The sequence below is a fragment of the Lolium perenne genome, chromosome 4 (genome assembly GCF_019359855.2).
Source record: "Lolium perenne isolate Kyuss_39 chromosome 4, Kyuss_2.0, whole genome shotgun sequence".
Classification (NCBI taxonomy): domain Eukaryota; kingdom Viridiplantae; phylum Streptophyta; class Magnoliopsida; order Poales; family Poaceae; genus Lolium; species Lolium perenne.
The window spans coordinates 186,692,654-186,707,427 of NC_067247.2; the positions used below are offsets into that span (position 1 = coordinate 186,692,654).

The 14,774-nt window shown below is 47.4% G+C and overlaps 1 protein-coding gene and 1 long non-coding RNA gene across 3 annotated transcripts in view; both read left to right on the forward strand.

Moving 5' to 3' along the window:
- The window catches only part of LOC139830574 (uncharacterized), a 39,901-nt gene extending 25,127 nt beyond the window's left edge, over positions 1–14,774 (forward strand). The window contains exons 3-5 of one of the 2 annotated variants that reach the window (XR_011743143.1): positions 13,814–13,901; positions 13,993–14,049; positions 14,570–14,774. This is a non-coding gene — a long non-coding RNA (uncharacterized lncRNA). The remainder of the gene's footprint in view (positions 1–13,813; positions 13,902–13,992; positions 14,050–14,569) is intronic. The other variant, XR_011743144.1, reaches the window with a different exon arrangement.
- Positions 11,233–12,896, forward strand: LOC127295400 (uncharacterized). The gene is made up of 6 exons (XM_051325335.2): positions 11,233–11,764; positions 11,856–12,035; positions 12,138–12,248; positions 12,337–12,406; positions 12,486–12,590; positions 12,692–12,896. Exons 1-6 carry the CDS (start codon positions 11,352–11,354, stop codon positions 12,809–12,811), a joined length of 999 nt encoding a protein of 332 aa, XP_051181295.2. The 5' UTR covers positions 11,233–11,351; the 3' UTR covers positions 12,812–12,896.

A 14,774-nucleotide genomic window follows, 5' to 3' on the forward strand; every position in this document is an offset into this window, starting at 1 on the left:
ATTGAACGTTTTTTCTTTCCGGTTTAGTAGTGTGCTAAATCCTACCGGAGTCTTCGACTCTGCTGCTGTCCGCAAAACCGGCTTCATGGCAAGCAAGATAAACCGGTAGGGGATAAGCACATGAACTGCGAAGAGGGAGAGCAGGAAAGAACAATCCGGAAAATTTAACTAACCCCGGTTTAACCGGTTTTTTGCAAAATTTCGAAGTTATTTCTAAGTTCAAGAAAATGCTTGTTTGGTGAAAGAACCTTGTGCTCATACGCCAAAGAACGCCCAGAGAAGGCAGGCAGAGCCAAGGCAAAAGAACCAAGTGTGCATCGAATTGGATGCGGAAGCAATTTGGAAATCTTTGCAGTGCAGGATAAAAGCAAAACCGGAAGCAAATATGCTAAGGCAAACTTAGAAATACTTAGTTACCGGTATAACTTACCGGCATAAAATGTTGTACGGCAACCACAAGCAGACTTAAAGTTTTACATCATAAGCCCCGGCATACCGGGGCAGAATTTAACAGAACATTGTTTTAAGGCACGCAGGGCCAAACAGCACGACAAGCTAAATCTTAAGGCAGGTAATCAGGCAGCAGGGGCTTCCGGAGGAGCGTCGCCAGCACCAGCGTCGTCTAGAGGCTCCTCCTCGGCTTCATCCTCCTCCTCATCAAGATAATCTTTGACGTCAGGAGGGGGAGGGATGAAGGTGCGCATGTCGGTATACTCCGCGATGTGGTACGCGCGATCCTGCCGCTTAGCGGTGAGAATCGGGTCCAAATCGGTTTCCGCGCCTTCGCGCACTCCGGTAAGGGCATCCAGGTTGAGCTTCGGGTACCAGGAACAAGCGACGCGGAGAGCAGAGTCCGCTCCAGTGCGGGCAGCAGAGCACTGCCACTCGCGGATCCTCCTGCCGGCGCCTTTGAGACGGTCGCTGATGAGGGAGAAAGTATCCGGCACCTCCTCGCCAGGCTACAGAGTCCTGAAGAGCTGGGTAGCTACATCAGGAATGTCAGATAGATTGCGGTCTATGGCGCGCATGTGAGACACCCGCGCGTTAAGCGCGACCAGATGGTCATTGGGTGTCCATGGCACGGCAAGATTCGCTTGGCCTTGGGCAGTGCGGCGCGCGTCAACCTTCTTGACAGCGTACTTCTGGGAGTCCGGAAAGAGGCCTGTGCAAAGAAAGAAAAAGGCTAAGGAAAAGAATCCGGAAGAAAAAGAGACCGGAAGGAAAGATAACGAAAAGAGAATGGGGTCCGAAGAAAAAAGGCTCGTATGCAGTAGTCAAAGTATGTAAAAGAAAAGGACTTACGGTAGGCAAGTGTATCAGTTTGCAGGATCAGCTGGTTGCACTCCTTGTGCTCCTCCTCCAGCCGCGCAGCTTTCTCCTCGGCACCCTTCCGGGCCTTGGCCAGCTCCTCCAGCTCAGCTCGCAATACCACGGTGGCATTGCTGGCGTCCTCCAGAGCCTCGTCCATCTTGGCCGCTGCATCAGCTTCAGCGGCTTTGAGGGCCTTGGCATGGTCAAGCCCCAGCTGAATGAGCTGGGACTTGAGCTCCTGGTAGCTGGTCTTGTGGGCGCTCAGCTCCTCCTGATGCTGCCGGATGAGCTGGTCCTTCTCCCCTGCAACCCGGAAAAGAGGATGTTAACAAGGTTATGCTAGTAAAGATGAAAAGGAAACCAAGTTAACAGGAGAAAGGAGAAAATTGTACGTTGGGCGGTAGCGAGCTGCTCCTTGAGAGCCTCAATGGAAGCTTCCGGAATCACTGTTAAGCAAAAGTTATAAATGTCAGAAGGAAAAAAGGTTTCCGGTAAAAAGATGCCGGTTGTACAAAATTACCTTGGCACTTATCGTGTGCCTCAGCGAGCTCCCGATGCTCCCATAGAAGCTCCTCAAAGAGGGCCTTCCGAGCGTCCGCCGTGAGCTGTTCAAGAAAAAGAAATGAGTTAAGTTTTGCGCTAAGAACAAAGTTCTTAACCCGAAACTCGGGGACTGGCAGTGCCGGTTTCGCGCATTTCTAAGATAAGTTTTGCGCTAAGAACAAAGTTCTTAACCCGAAACTCGGGGACTGGCAGTGCCGGTTTTGCGCGTTTCTAAGATAAGTTTTGCGCTAAGAACAAAGTTCTTAACCCGAAACTCGGGGATTGGCAGTGCCGGTTTTGCGCGTTTCTAAGATAAGTTGTGCGCTAAGAAGAAGGTGTTTAACTTGAAACTCGGGGACTGGCAGTGCCGGTTTCACGCTAAGTTTTTAAGTTAAGTTTTGCGCTAAGAGCTGCGCTCTCACCACAAAACTCGGGGACTGGGAAGATAGACAAGAGAGAAACCGGCATGAACTAAAGATAGAGCAAAGCCGGAAGCAAGGAAACCGGTAAAGACTGAAAAAAGTTAGTAGAACGTACCATCAAGTTGTTCGTGGAATCGTACCACGCGCTGTCGAGCTCCTTCACGGCGCTGCGAAGCCGCATGAAGTGCTCCTCGGAAGACCGGTCCCCGACAGGGTCAGGTGCCGGCAGCCTGTCCTTCCCCAGACCGCGGGTTGCCGGAGTCATGTCCGCGGCGTTCCACTTTTGGGCGTAGGGCAGAAGATGCCCCAGGTCCCGGCCTTTGCGCTGGAACTCAGTAATACGGCCAAGGAGGCCGGTGGCCTTCGTGGCGGTATCCTTGGCGGCCTTGGCGACGTGCAGCACCAGGGGATGCTGGCCGCCGGAAGGGGCGCTGGAGGCCGTCGCCTTCCCCTTGATCAGCTTGGAGGTCTTGGGCGGCGGCGCAGTTGGAGCAGCCCTGGAGGGCTTGGTGCGAGGAGCGTCTGGCGGTGGCATGAGGATGGTTCGTGGAGAAGGGGGAGCGCTAGGCGCGTCACCCAGGTTGGAGCCTTCCAGCGCGGAAGATTCCGGCGCGGAAGTCGTCATTTTTTCAAGGACGGGAGGAGCCGAAGGCTCCGCCCGCCCGGCGGCTTCTTCTTCCTCGGCGCCGATGTTGCTGGCGCCGGTGTCTTGGTTCTCCGGGAGAAAGGAAAGATCCTCCTCCGTGCGGTGATCTGATGATGAAGGGGCCGCACGCCCCGAATTTGTTGTGCCCCCCGAGAGGGAGGCAGAGGTGTTGCCGGCACCAGATGGTGCCGGGCTCGAGCGAGGAGGAGGGGTTGAGGTCCTTGCGGAACCTTCAGAGCCCGATGGCCTTGGGCCAAGCTTGAGCGCGGGGCTGAGAAAAAGAAAGACAGATAGTTGGAAAAAAGCAACCGGAAAAAGAACTTGGCAAAAAGAGGCAAGCAAGAAAATGAAAAACTTACCCGGAAGCAGTTGGCATCTGCTTGCGCCCGTAGCGGCGCACGCCCACTTCCTTCTCCCCCACGGGCTCAGTCCGGAAGCGCTTGGAGGGAGGGGCCTGGCTGGAACCGGCATTAGATGCCGGCTGCTTGTTCTTTTGACCCTGGGCCATGAGTTTGTCCACAAACTCAGAGCCGGCCTCGGCGCGCAGGGGCGGCACGCGTTCATGGATCTATGAGTTGAATATGGCTAAGAAGCAATTCGCAGGAAAGCAATATCGGTAAAGTACAAGAAACCGGAAAAGAAAGTACCTCGAGCATGGTCAGGTCATCGGAGGACCCGGTTGGCTCCGGCGGAGACCGGCCAAGGCGCGCAGCCGGAGTCTTGCCCATCTTCAGATCTTTCCAAAAGATGTAGGGATCTGGGTCGAAGGAGTCAAGGGCGCGCTTCACGGGAATCCCGCGTCGCTCTGCTTGGATGAGGGGGAAGCGGTCCTTGGCCTGAAACACGAAAAAAGAAGGTTAACAAAAGCAGAAAGTTACCGGCAAAAAACTACCCCAATTGCGTAATCCCTTACTTCTTGGGTCGGAGGGTTAGTAGTGCTGAGGGGAAGAAGGCCCCATTCCCATTCAAACGGCATAGCAGTTTGGCAAATCTGCTTAGCCTTGCGAACAACATCCTTCTTGCTAAGAGGACGGCTTGTGATCTTGGTAGGATCGCCAGGGCCGTACATCTCGCTCATCCTATGCACGCGGCGCTTCAGAGGAAGCACCCGGCGCGATATAAAGGTGCGGATGATATCATCCGAGCAGATGTTGGTCTCCTTCTTCAAAGAAGCCAAGAAGCGTACCACCCGGTTGGTTTTGGCATGATCCGTCTTCGGGTTGTAGCTCCAGTTGGTTCTGCTAGGAGGCCCCGCTTGGAACGGAGGAAGATCGATAAGATTGGCGCGGCCATTGTTCTTCACATAGAAAAAAGTTCCTTGCCAGGCGCGGCAGGACTCGAGGCCGGCAAACTTAAGGAAAGTGCTCCCTTGGCGGGAGCCAACGATGCAAGATCCGCACTCCACAGGCGGCTTGGGCTTAGGGATTTCCTTGCCCTGGACGGAATTAATTCGCAAACAGAAGAAGCGGGCAAACGTCTCACGAGTGGGACGAATGCCGATATAGGCCTCCATGAAGGTGGCATAGCAAGAGAGGTAGAAGATGGCGTTGCCAGGAAGGTGGTGAGGTTGGAGTTTATAGAAATCTAAAAACTCCCGGAAAAAAGGAGAGGCAGGGAGGCCGAAGCCACGCTCAAAATGAGCAAGGAAAACAACATGTTCACCGGGCTCGGGGTCCGGTTCGATTTCGTCACCGGGAATCCGGCAGACTACTCCTTCCGGAATCCTGCGGGACCGGTATAACCAGTCGATCTCATATTCAGTGACATTGGAGCCCATCCAGGCTCCGCGAGTAATTGGGGAAGGCTCTGCGCCGGATGATTGGCTAGAGCTACTAGAGGCTTGGTCAGAGCTACTCGCTTCTTGGTGGCTACCGGAAGCTTGGCTAAAGCTACCGGATTCAAGATGGCCACCGGACTCTTGGCGGCTACCGGATTCCTGCTGGTTGCCGGAATCGGTGTCCATCGGATCTGAAGCCGTGGATTCGCCGGGAGATTGTCTACGACGCTTAACGGAAAAAGAAGAAGAAGATGCGGAGGAAGATTCCTCGTCAGACATTGGATGGGTAGGCGAAAAAACAGGAATCCCACACTTGAACCCCGCGTGAAGATCTACGAGTAAGAAGAAAACCAAAGAAAAAGAAGAAATAAGAACACCGCGGACCCAAGATCTGAAAAGCAAGCAGATGGCGAGCAAAGTTAGATTGGTACTAACCTTGAGCGGCGCAGTCGCTGAGGAAGACTTTCGCCGGCGAAGGAGAGGACCTGCGGTCGCCGACGAGCACCGTCGACGGCGAGGCGGAGAAGGTCACGAAGAAGCAAGAATGCAGCGCGCTCGAAGAAGGTGTTGCAGAAGGTTCCCGCACGACGAGGTCCGGCGGAAGCACGGCGTGAGTTCGCCGGGCAACGGAGCTCGAGCAAGCGACGGCGGACGGAGAGCGGCGGAAGCGCAAAGGCGAGGAGCACTGTGCGCGAAGGATGAGGAATGCGAAGAAGAGGAAGAAGAAGGGGCGGTTGTGCTTATAAAGGAGAGAGGAGGTGGGCCGAAAACCGCTGGGCCGCGGCGGTTCGCCTCGCGGCCCGCGACGGTTCGCGCCATGGGCCGCCACGTGGCAAAGAGGTACACGCGAGAAAAGGGGAGGCCACACGGGAGCGCACACAGGATCCCAAGTGGGTAGTGGGATCCGCAGTGGGGCATTTAATGACCGCGCGGGAGTCGAAGCGAAGTGACAACTGACACTGGCGTGACAGTTAACAGTGCGCATGTCACTGACAGGCGCGGGGCCCAAAATATTCTTGACTTCGCCGAGGAAGGAGTAAATGCGAATGATGCCGGAAAAGAGAGATGCCGGAAGATGCCTTGCAAAGAAAGAAAAGACGAAAAAGGGCAAAGATGCCGGATCCAAGCTCAGGCCAGAGAGATTAAACCGGTATCCTGAAAAAATGAAAACCTGGCATGGTCTGTAGGATAGAATCCTCCAGACTATACCAGCTTCGGGGACTAATGTTGGGGGGATAACCCCCGGTATGCCAAAGGCATGCCAAACCGGATGGTTTGAGCCATCGAGATACCGGTTTAATATTCTTACCGGAAAGTAAGGTAGGAGTTTGGGCTAAGTGAAGCTAAGCCGGCATCCCCAAGGGGGTATGCCGGAACCCGGTAAAGAAGATACCGGACTGAAGGGCCTGTCGGCAGGACTGGTCAAAGATTCTCTTCAGAGCAAGAAGACAAGGATGAGCTAAGCAAAGTGGCTTTAATCAGAGCCCTGGCGCCAAAGAGAGGGATGACGCTAAAAGAAGCCGGAGGACATCAGCAACCCTGATTAAAGAGGACCCCGGCGTCATCTATGATTAAAGTAGCTTTGTAAAGTAGTTTGTCTAGTCAAAGATGCCATTAGGGTTTCTTGCACTGTAAGCCACCCTCTCCCCTATATAAGGAGAGGGGGCAGCCCTCCTTACGGGCACGCACGGTAGTAGGAAGGTACGAAGCACAACCTTGTAACCATGTTGAGATCAATGAAGCTCGCGATCTAGTAAAGAGTTCTTCCTCTTGTCTCTCTTCTTGTATACCGGCCTTTGGTTGTGTTCTTGAGGAAAGCATCCGGAAGTTCTTCCCATCTAATCGCAAACCCTCCCCCGAATCCTCTAGCGTCCATTCGGCCCCAATCTAAGCCATCCTATGGCATCTGCTCGTTCACCACGACGACAATTAACCTCTAGTAGCTTTGTGCAATGTCCAGAAGTGTTAAGAATGATTGTGTCACCTCTGAACATGTGAATTTTTGATTATGCACTAACCCTCTAATGAGTTTGTCTCGAGTTTGGTGTGAAGGAAGTTTTCAAGGGTCAAGAGAGGAGGATGATATACTATGATCAAGAAGAGTGAAGAGTCTAAGCTTGGGGATGCCCCCATGGTTCATCCCTGCATATTTCAAGAAGACTCAAGCATCTAAGCTTGGGGATGCCCAAGGCATCCCCTTCTTCATCAACAAATTATCAGGTTCCTTCTCTTGAAACTATATTTTTATTCGGTCACATCTTATGTACTTTACTTGGAGCGTCTGTATGTTTCTTGTTTTTGTTTTTGTTTGAATAAATGCTTGTGTGGGAGAGAGACACGCTCCGCTGGTTCATAGGTACACATGTGTTCTTAGCCTTTAATTTTCATGGCGAAGGTTGAAACTGCTTCGTTAATTTGTTATATGGTTGGAATCGGGAAATGCTACATGTAGTAATTGGTAAAATGTTCTGGATAATGTGATGCTTGGCAATTGTTGTGCTCATATTTAAGCTCTTGCATCATATACTTTGCACCTATTAGTGAAGAAATACATAGAGCTTGTTAAAATTTGGTTTGCATGAGTGGTTTCTCTAGAGTCTGGATATTTTCTAGTGAGGTGTTTGAACAACAAGGAAGACAATGTATAGTCTTATAATGCTTGTAATATGTCTTTTATGTAAGTTTTGCTGTACCGGTTCATACCTGTGTTTGCTTCAAACAACCTTGCTAGCCTAAGCCTTGTATCGAGAGGGAATACTTCTCATGCATCCAAAACCCTTGAGCCAACCACTATGCCATTCGAGTCCACCATACCTACCTACTACATGGTATTTCTCCGCCATTCCAAAGTAAATTGCTTGAGTGCTACCTTTAAAATTTCTATTCCTTTACCTTTACAATATATAGCTCATGGGACAAATAGCTTAAAAACTATTGTGGTATTGAATATGTACTTATGCACTTTATCTCTTATTAAGTTGCTTGTTGTGCGATAACCATGTTCCTGGGGACGCCATCAACTACTCTTTGTTGAATATCATGTGAGTTGCTATGCATGTCCGTCTTGTCTAAAGTAAGGGAGATTTACCACCTATTTAATGGTTAGAGCATGCATATTGTTAGAGAAGAACATTGGGCCGCTAACTAAAGCCATGAATCATGGTGGAAGTTTCAGTTTTGGACATATATCCTCAATCTCATATGAGAACATTAATTATTGCTACATGCTTATGCATTAAAGAGGATTCCATTATCTGTTGTGTATGTTGTCCCGGTATGGATGTCTAAGTTGAGAATAATCAAAAGCGAGAAATCCAATGCGAGCTTTCTCCTTAGACCTTTGTACAGGCGGCATAGAGGTACCCCTTTGTGGCACTTGGTTAAAACATGTGCATTGCGATAATCCCGGTAATCCAAGCTAATTAGGACAAGGTGCGGGCACTATTAGTATACTATGCATGAGGCTTGCAACTTGTAAGATATAATTTACATAACACATATGCTTTATTACTACCGTTGACAAAATTGTTTCTTGTTTTCAAAATCAAAGCTCTAGCACAAATATAGCAATCAATGCTTCCCTCTGCGAAGGGCCTTTCTTTTACTTTTATGTTGAGTCAGTTCACCTATCTCTCTCCACCTCAAGAAGCAAACACTTGTGTGAACTGTGCATTGATTCCTACATACTTGCATATTGCACTTGTTATATTACTTTGCATTGACAATATCCATGAGATATACATGTTACAAGTTGAAAGCAACCGCTGAAACTTCATATTCCTTTGTGTTGCTTCAATACCTTTACTTTGATTTATTGCTTTATGAGTTAACTCTTATGCAAGACTTATTGATGCTTGTCTTGAAAGTACTATTCATGAAAAGTCTTTGCTATATGGTTCATTTGTTTACTCATGTCATTTATCATTGTCTTGGATTGCTGCATTCATTACATGTGTTTACAATAGTATGATCGAGGTTATGATGGCATGTCACTCCAGAAATTATCTTTGTTATCGTTTACCTGCTCGGGACGAGCAGAAACTAAGCTTGGGGATGCTGATACGTCTCCGACGTATCGATAATTTCTTATGTTCCATGCCACATTACTGATGATATCTACATGTTTTATGCACACTTTATGTCATATTTATGCGTTTTCCGGAACTAACCTATTGACGAGATGCCGAAAGGACAGTTGCTATTTTCTGCTGTTTTTGGTTTCAGAAATCCTAGTAAGGAAATATTTTCGGAATCAGACGAAATCAACTCCGGAGATCTTATAATTCCAGGAAGCTTCCAGAGCACCGGAGAAAAGTCAGAGGGGAGCCAGGAGGGCCCCACCCCACATGGCGGCGCGGCCCAGGGGGGGATCCCCCCTATCATGTGGGCACCCCGTGGCCCCTCCGACTCCGCCTCTCCGCCTATTTAATCGTCCCTAACCTAAAAACCTGGACCAGTTCGACGAAACCAGAGAAAACCATCCAGAGCCGCCGCCATCGCGAAACTCCAATTCGGGGGACAGAAGTCTCTGTTTCGGCACCCTGCCGGGACGGGGAATTGCCCCCGGAGTCATCTCCACCGCCGTCTCCACCGCCATCTTCACCGCCATCGCTGTCTCCATGATGAGGAGGGAGTAATTCACCCCCGAGGCCGAGGGCTCCGCTGTAGCTATGTGGTTAATCTCTCTCCCATGTACTTCAATACAATAATCTCATGAGCTGCCTTACATGATTGAGATTCATATGAGTTTTGTATCACTATTCATCTATGTGCTACTCTAGTGATGTTATTAAAGTAGTCTATTCCTCCTGCACGGTGTAATGTGGGAAGTGTGTGCATCGTGTAGTACTTGGCGTATGCTATGATTGTGATCTCTTGTAGATTATGAAGTTAACTATTACTATGATGGTATTGATGTGATCTATTTGGTTATGTTGATCTATCTTGCACTCTAAGGTTATTTAAATATGAACATTGAATATTGTGGAGCTTGTTAACTCCGGCATTGAGGGTTCGTGTAATCCTACACAATGGTGTTCATCATCCGACAAGAGGGTGTAGAGTAGTCCTATTATTTGATCATTGTTAAGAGTGTCCACTAGTGAAAGCAGGATCCCTGGGCGCTTCCAAGCATCGAATCTCCGTTTGTTTACTGTTTTGTTGAATGTTTACTCGCTGCCATATTTCATTCAGATTGCTATTATCACTCATACTCATCCATATTACTTGTATCTCACTATCTCTTCGCCGAACTAGTGCACCTATACATCTGACAAGTGTATTAGGTGTGTTGGGGACACAAGAGACTTCTTGCTTTGTGGTTGCAGGGTTGCTTGAGAGGGATATCTTTGACCTCTTCCTCCCTGAGATCGATAAACCTTGGGTGATCCACTTAAGGGAAACTTGCTGCTGTTCTACAAACCTCTGCTCTTGGAGGCCCAACACTGTCTACAAGAATAGAAGCTCCCGTAGACATCACTGGCCCTAACGGTCCAAGTTCTGGTTGTTCGCTCATGGGGCAGGGTTGGACCCAAAGACATGGCTGATCGTTGCGAAGGGAAAATGGAAGGAAAAAATTGAGGCAATTGTACCGAAGCTTGTAGATGCAATTGAAAAGGTCAGAAAGGGAGAGTACATTTCCGATCGAGAGAATGACGAGCTGACACTCGCTCTGGGGAACCCTGAACACGTTGGACGGGTACGAGCTCGCCCAGGTCTCACCATGAAGGAAGCGTGGCCGGACAGCGCTGACACTTATAGAAGCCGTTCGCGAAAGAAGAAGAAGGATGCCAACATTGTAACAGAATTGTTAACTAGGGTGGAGGCTCTTTAGAGAAATCAGAGGGCACCTGATCAGCCGCTGTTTCTACAGGAGCCACAAGCCGATGCTGCCCCATCTCCGCGAAGAAGCAGTGTCGGATCCTCGCATCTTGACGGATGTGGAGGAAGCTACCCCGTGGATTATGTCACGGAGAAGACAGATTGCGAGCTACATATGTTATTCAGGACCGCGTCCGTTAAGGTGGCGGTCGGCTATGTGTACCCAAGTGAAGATGGAGCAATGCACCATCATATGCCCATTCCACCTGGCTGTGTTCGTGTCGGGGTGGATGAAGTTGTTCCGGGTTTTGAAACAGTGGAGCTTGATATTCCTAGAGGTGAAGATGAGAGGACACTGGCCGATGTCAAGCACGGTTTCGCCCTATGGCCGAAGAAGTACGTCGTCCTTTTGCAAAGGCCACCGACTCCTACACATGAGCAGCAAATGCCATCGACTCCTCCTGGTGGCAGTCCTGGTGAGCAGCCAAGTCCACACCTACCTGAGAGGGACCCCAGTGTGACTCCACCATCTCGAGATCCTCCGCGTAAGACAGCGTCCGTTAAGCGGAACGGTACGCCGCCTAGGAAGAAAGCTAGAAAGGAGAAACAACTGCCGCCTACTGAGAAGTTACCTTGGGAAAAAACTCCCGAGGAAAACGCGGAGGCCGTTCAGGCCGAGTTGAAAATTTTTTTTGCACCGAAAGTGCCAGAGATACCTTTCGAGAAGACACTAGATCCGGTGAAAGTTGTGCGTACCGTTGAGAATCTATATGACCCTGTACCATCGCCGCCATCTGACTATGCGCGTTCTATTGAAAGGTCGTATGACAAGATGATCGAGGCGACAAAACCCGTTCAATCGGGTATCAGGGAGATAAAAGGGATACACAGTGTCTACCAGCTCGGACAACAACCCGTTCAATCGGTCGCCCCTCTCAAGGTGTTTGACGGGAAGCCCGTTCAAAGTTCTCGACAAGACACAACTGATTACGCCTTCGCTGAACGAGCATATCAATTTGTTCAAGGGAAAGATTTGGTCGAGAATCTCAGGAAGGTACCAACATGTATGCGTAACTTGCATTCGTGGTACCTTAATGCCTCAAAGGAAGGGATCGAGACTATCATGGTGCGAGTTAGGGAAGAGCACTACTTCCAGGAGTACTGTGTGAACGTTGACTTCGCCGAACTCTTTCAGTTATACAATCTCCGGGCCCTCGACAAATCAATCATCAGTTGCTATTGTCTGTAAGTGATTTATTTATTTAATTTGAGAAGTCTTTAGCTCAGCTCGTTCATTGTCTGCAGATTATAATCTTTTGTGCGCTATATTATGCAGATCGAAGATGCTCGAATGCAAAAGGGATGATATCACAGACATTGGGTTCATTGACCCGCACACAATGCATGTTAAAACCATAGAAGATCCCCTCTATAACAAGGATACACCGCAGACTTTGCTAAGGTTTTTGAAGCGACAACGTGACAAAAAGCTAATAATTTGGCCTTACAACTTCGAGTGAGTCTTACTGTCTTATAACACATTATATTTTGCTCACCGTATGTCAAAATTTTAACTAATGACTTATATATATGACACTACATATTGAAACGTGCGTAGGTTTCACTTTATTCTTCTCGTCATCAATATGGAAATTGGAGAAGTTGAAGTCTTTGACTCACTAAGCAAAAAATCGGAACTATACTTGTCTTGTTATTTAATGCTCAAAAGGTAATTTTAATTCTTATCGGTTTGTTTCGTTAATTTCCTGCTATGAACTAATTGATGACTCTTTTATGCATTTTCTTTTGTCGAGCAGCGTATGGGAAACTTTCATCAAGGAAGATAAGTCCCATGAATGGCCACCGAAGCTGCGATGGAAGGCGAAAGTAAGTAGTACTACCTAGGTCCACACACCTTTAATTATCATACTTGACTATTGTTTGATTGAATTATATTCTTGTAAAGAAATGCCCGCAACAACCAGAAGGGACTGATCTCTGTGGATTCTTCGTTTGCGAGTACATCCGCAGAATTGTCAGCGAGAGAACGAATAATGAAAGAAATAAAGAGGTACAAAAACAATCTTCACAAATTTGTTTTCTTATCATAAGTTGTGCTGAGTTTCAGTAATAGTTGTTTCATGTATTCATTTGTATCTTATTCTTTTATAGTTGGCAAGAAAGCGGAACAAGCTCTCAATCGATGACCGCTTCATAGCAATAGGCGAGGAATTGGCGGGATTTTTCCTTCGGGACGTCATACCACCATTCGCAGAGTACCACTATGAATGAAGATGTACATGTTACATATATAGTTGACTCGAAGAGTACCACTATGCTACATGTAATAGACATATATAGAGTACGCCTCGGAGAGTACCACTATGCATGAAGATCGATCTTCATGCATAGTGCTACTTAATTTGCGATCTTATGCAATTACATGTGTGTTATATTATATGCATCAACTTGCTATGCATCATCTTGATCTTCATGTACTACCTAAACCCAAACGCGTTTCTGGTGCATCGACGCGATATGAAACAAACCGATATCCCTAAACCCCTCCAAAACCCTAAAAATTCAATTCTCTGCCACGACAGAGATTTGGGCAATTTCCCTGCCGCGGGTGGGAACCTTTGGTACCGGTTCGTATTACCAACCGGTACCAAAGCTCCTTGGCCCTGAGCTCTCCTGGTGGCCCACGTGGAGGCCCCTTTTATACCGGTTCGTAAGCAACCGGTACGAAAGGGGGGGGGGGGGCCTTTAGTGCCGGATAATTTATACCGGTTGCTCAACCGGTACGAATGCCCCTCTGGAACCGGTATTGATGAGAGATTTTCTACTAGTGACTATGGTGGTGTATTGTTTTTTGCTAAAGACTAAAGGTCACATGTGTCATTTTCACAGCAATTTTGTGATTTAGTTGAATTTGTAATGGATGGTTTATGCTCATCTTATGGTGTGTAAGGCTGCAAGTCATTCTGAGGAAATGCAAGGTACACCTTAGATTAAAGCTTCCAAGCGCCTCCTATATAAGTAGATATACCGAGCCTTATTTTGTTTGCGCTTTCTTGACAAATATAGTGGTACACAGCCATAAGGCTTTTGTTGTACTTGCATAGTACTTCTGCACTCAGTTTTGCCATAAATCATTTTCTGATGAAGTGTCAAATGGCCATTTCTGTGGGAAGCAGCCTCTATTACGCGCAATTGATGTTATCAGGATTTTGTAGTTAATTTCTGTTTTTTTGCCAGCAAAACATTAGCACCAAGTTGTCTGCATTTTTTCAGAAAGGACAAGGAAAGGCAATACCCCATCGAGTAATGGGACCCCAACAGCACTCCCATGACTTTGATTGAGGATTTGAATGCATGCATGGTAATTACCCTATTCTGAGCATTGCCATTTTCCTTTTCTGAAGTTACGTTTGAGTGCTAGAATAACTAGCATCGTGTTCCTTTGCTAACAGGATCAGAAGGATGACCAACATTTTATTACATTCAAAGAACAACTTCACTATTTACATGTTTAGTTTTTGTGTGATTCATTGAACGGTTTCACTATTTGCAGAGTACTTAGGTTCCACTTTCATATATATGATCATGGAACATGAAAAACTAGTAAAGCTAGAACAGGAAGACTAACTTCCCAATTAATTGAGCCTATGTTTTCTTTTGAGAGCTGAATAGAGTATATTTATGGCATTAAACAAATGTTTGCTGGCATTCAAGTGTCATGTTGATTTAGCTTTAAAGGATTACATACAAGAGGAATTTTTTAGCACTTAGTGCTTACGAAAACAGGGATGGGCCCAAGCCTTATAGATATTGCCTAGTTAAATTGTTCATCATACCTGCATCTGGTTATCATTCTCTTTAAAGACTCTGACCACATCAAACATTTAATGACAGACTTGAAATCCTATTCCGTTACTTAAAGGAACACACATGTAACATAGATTATTGTTTGATTTGTATAAGTCTTCTGTTTCTTTGTTAAGGATATGGGCAACAATGAACTTATTCACTTCTATTCTACCATTTTAGATTCGCCGGAGACGGGATTCAGTGACCACATTTAGCAGAACTTCTCAGATGCGAAGAATGAGTTGTACCTGAATTCTAGTGCGATGAAATAAACAAATACAGTTAGTAAAATATCATTCGCTATTTCTGGTTGCCGCTAACCAGACTACAGTATACTATTTCCATGAATCTGATTAAAATTTATTGACTAAACCATCTCATTTTT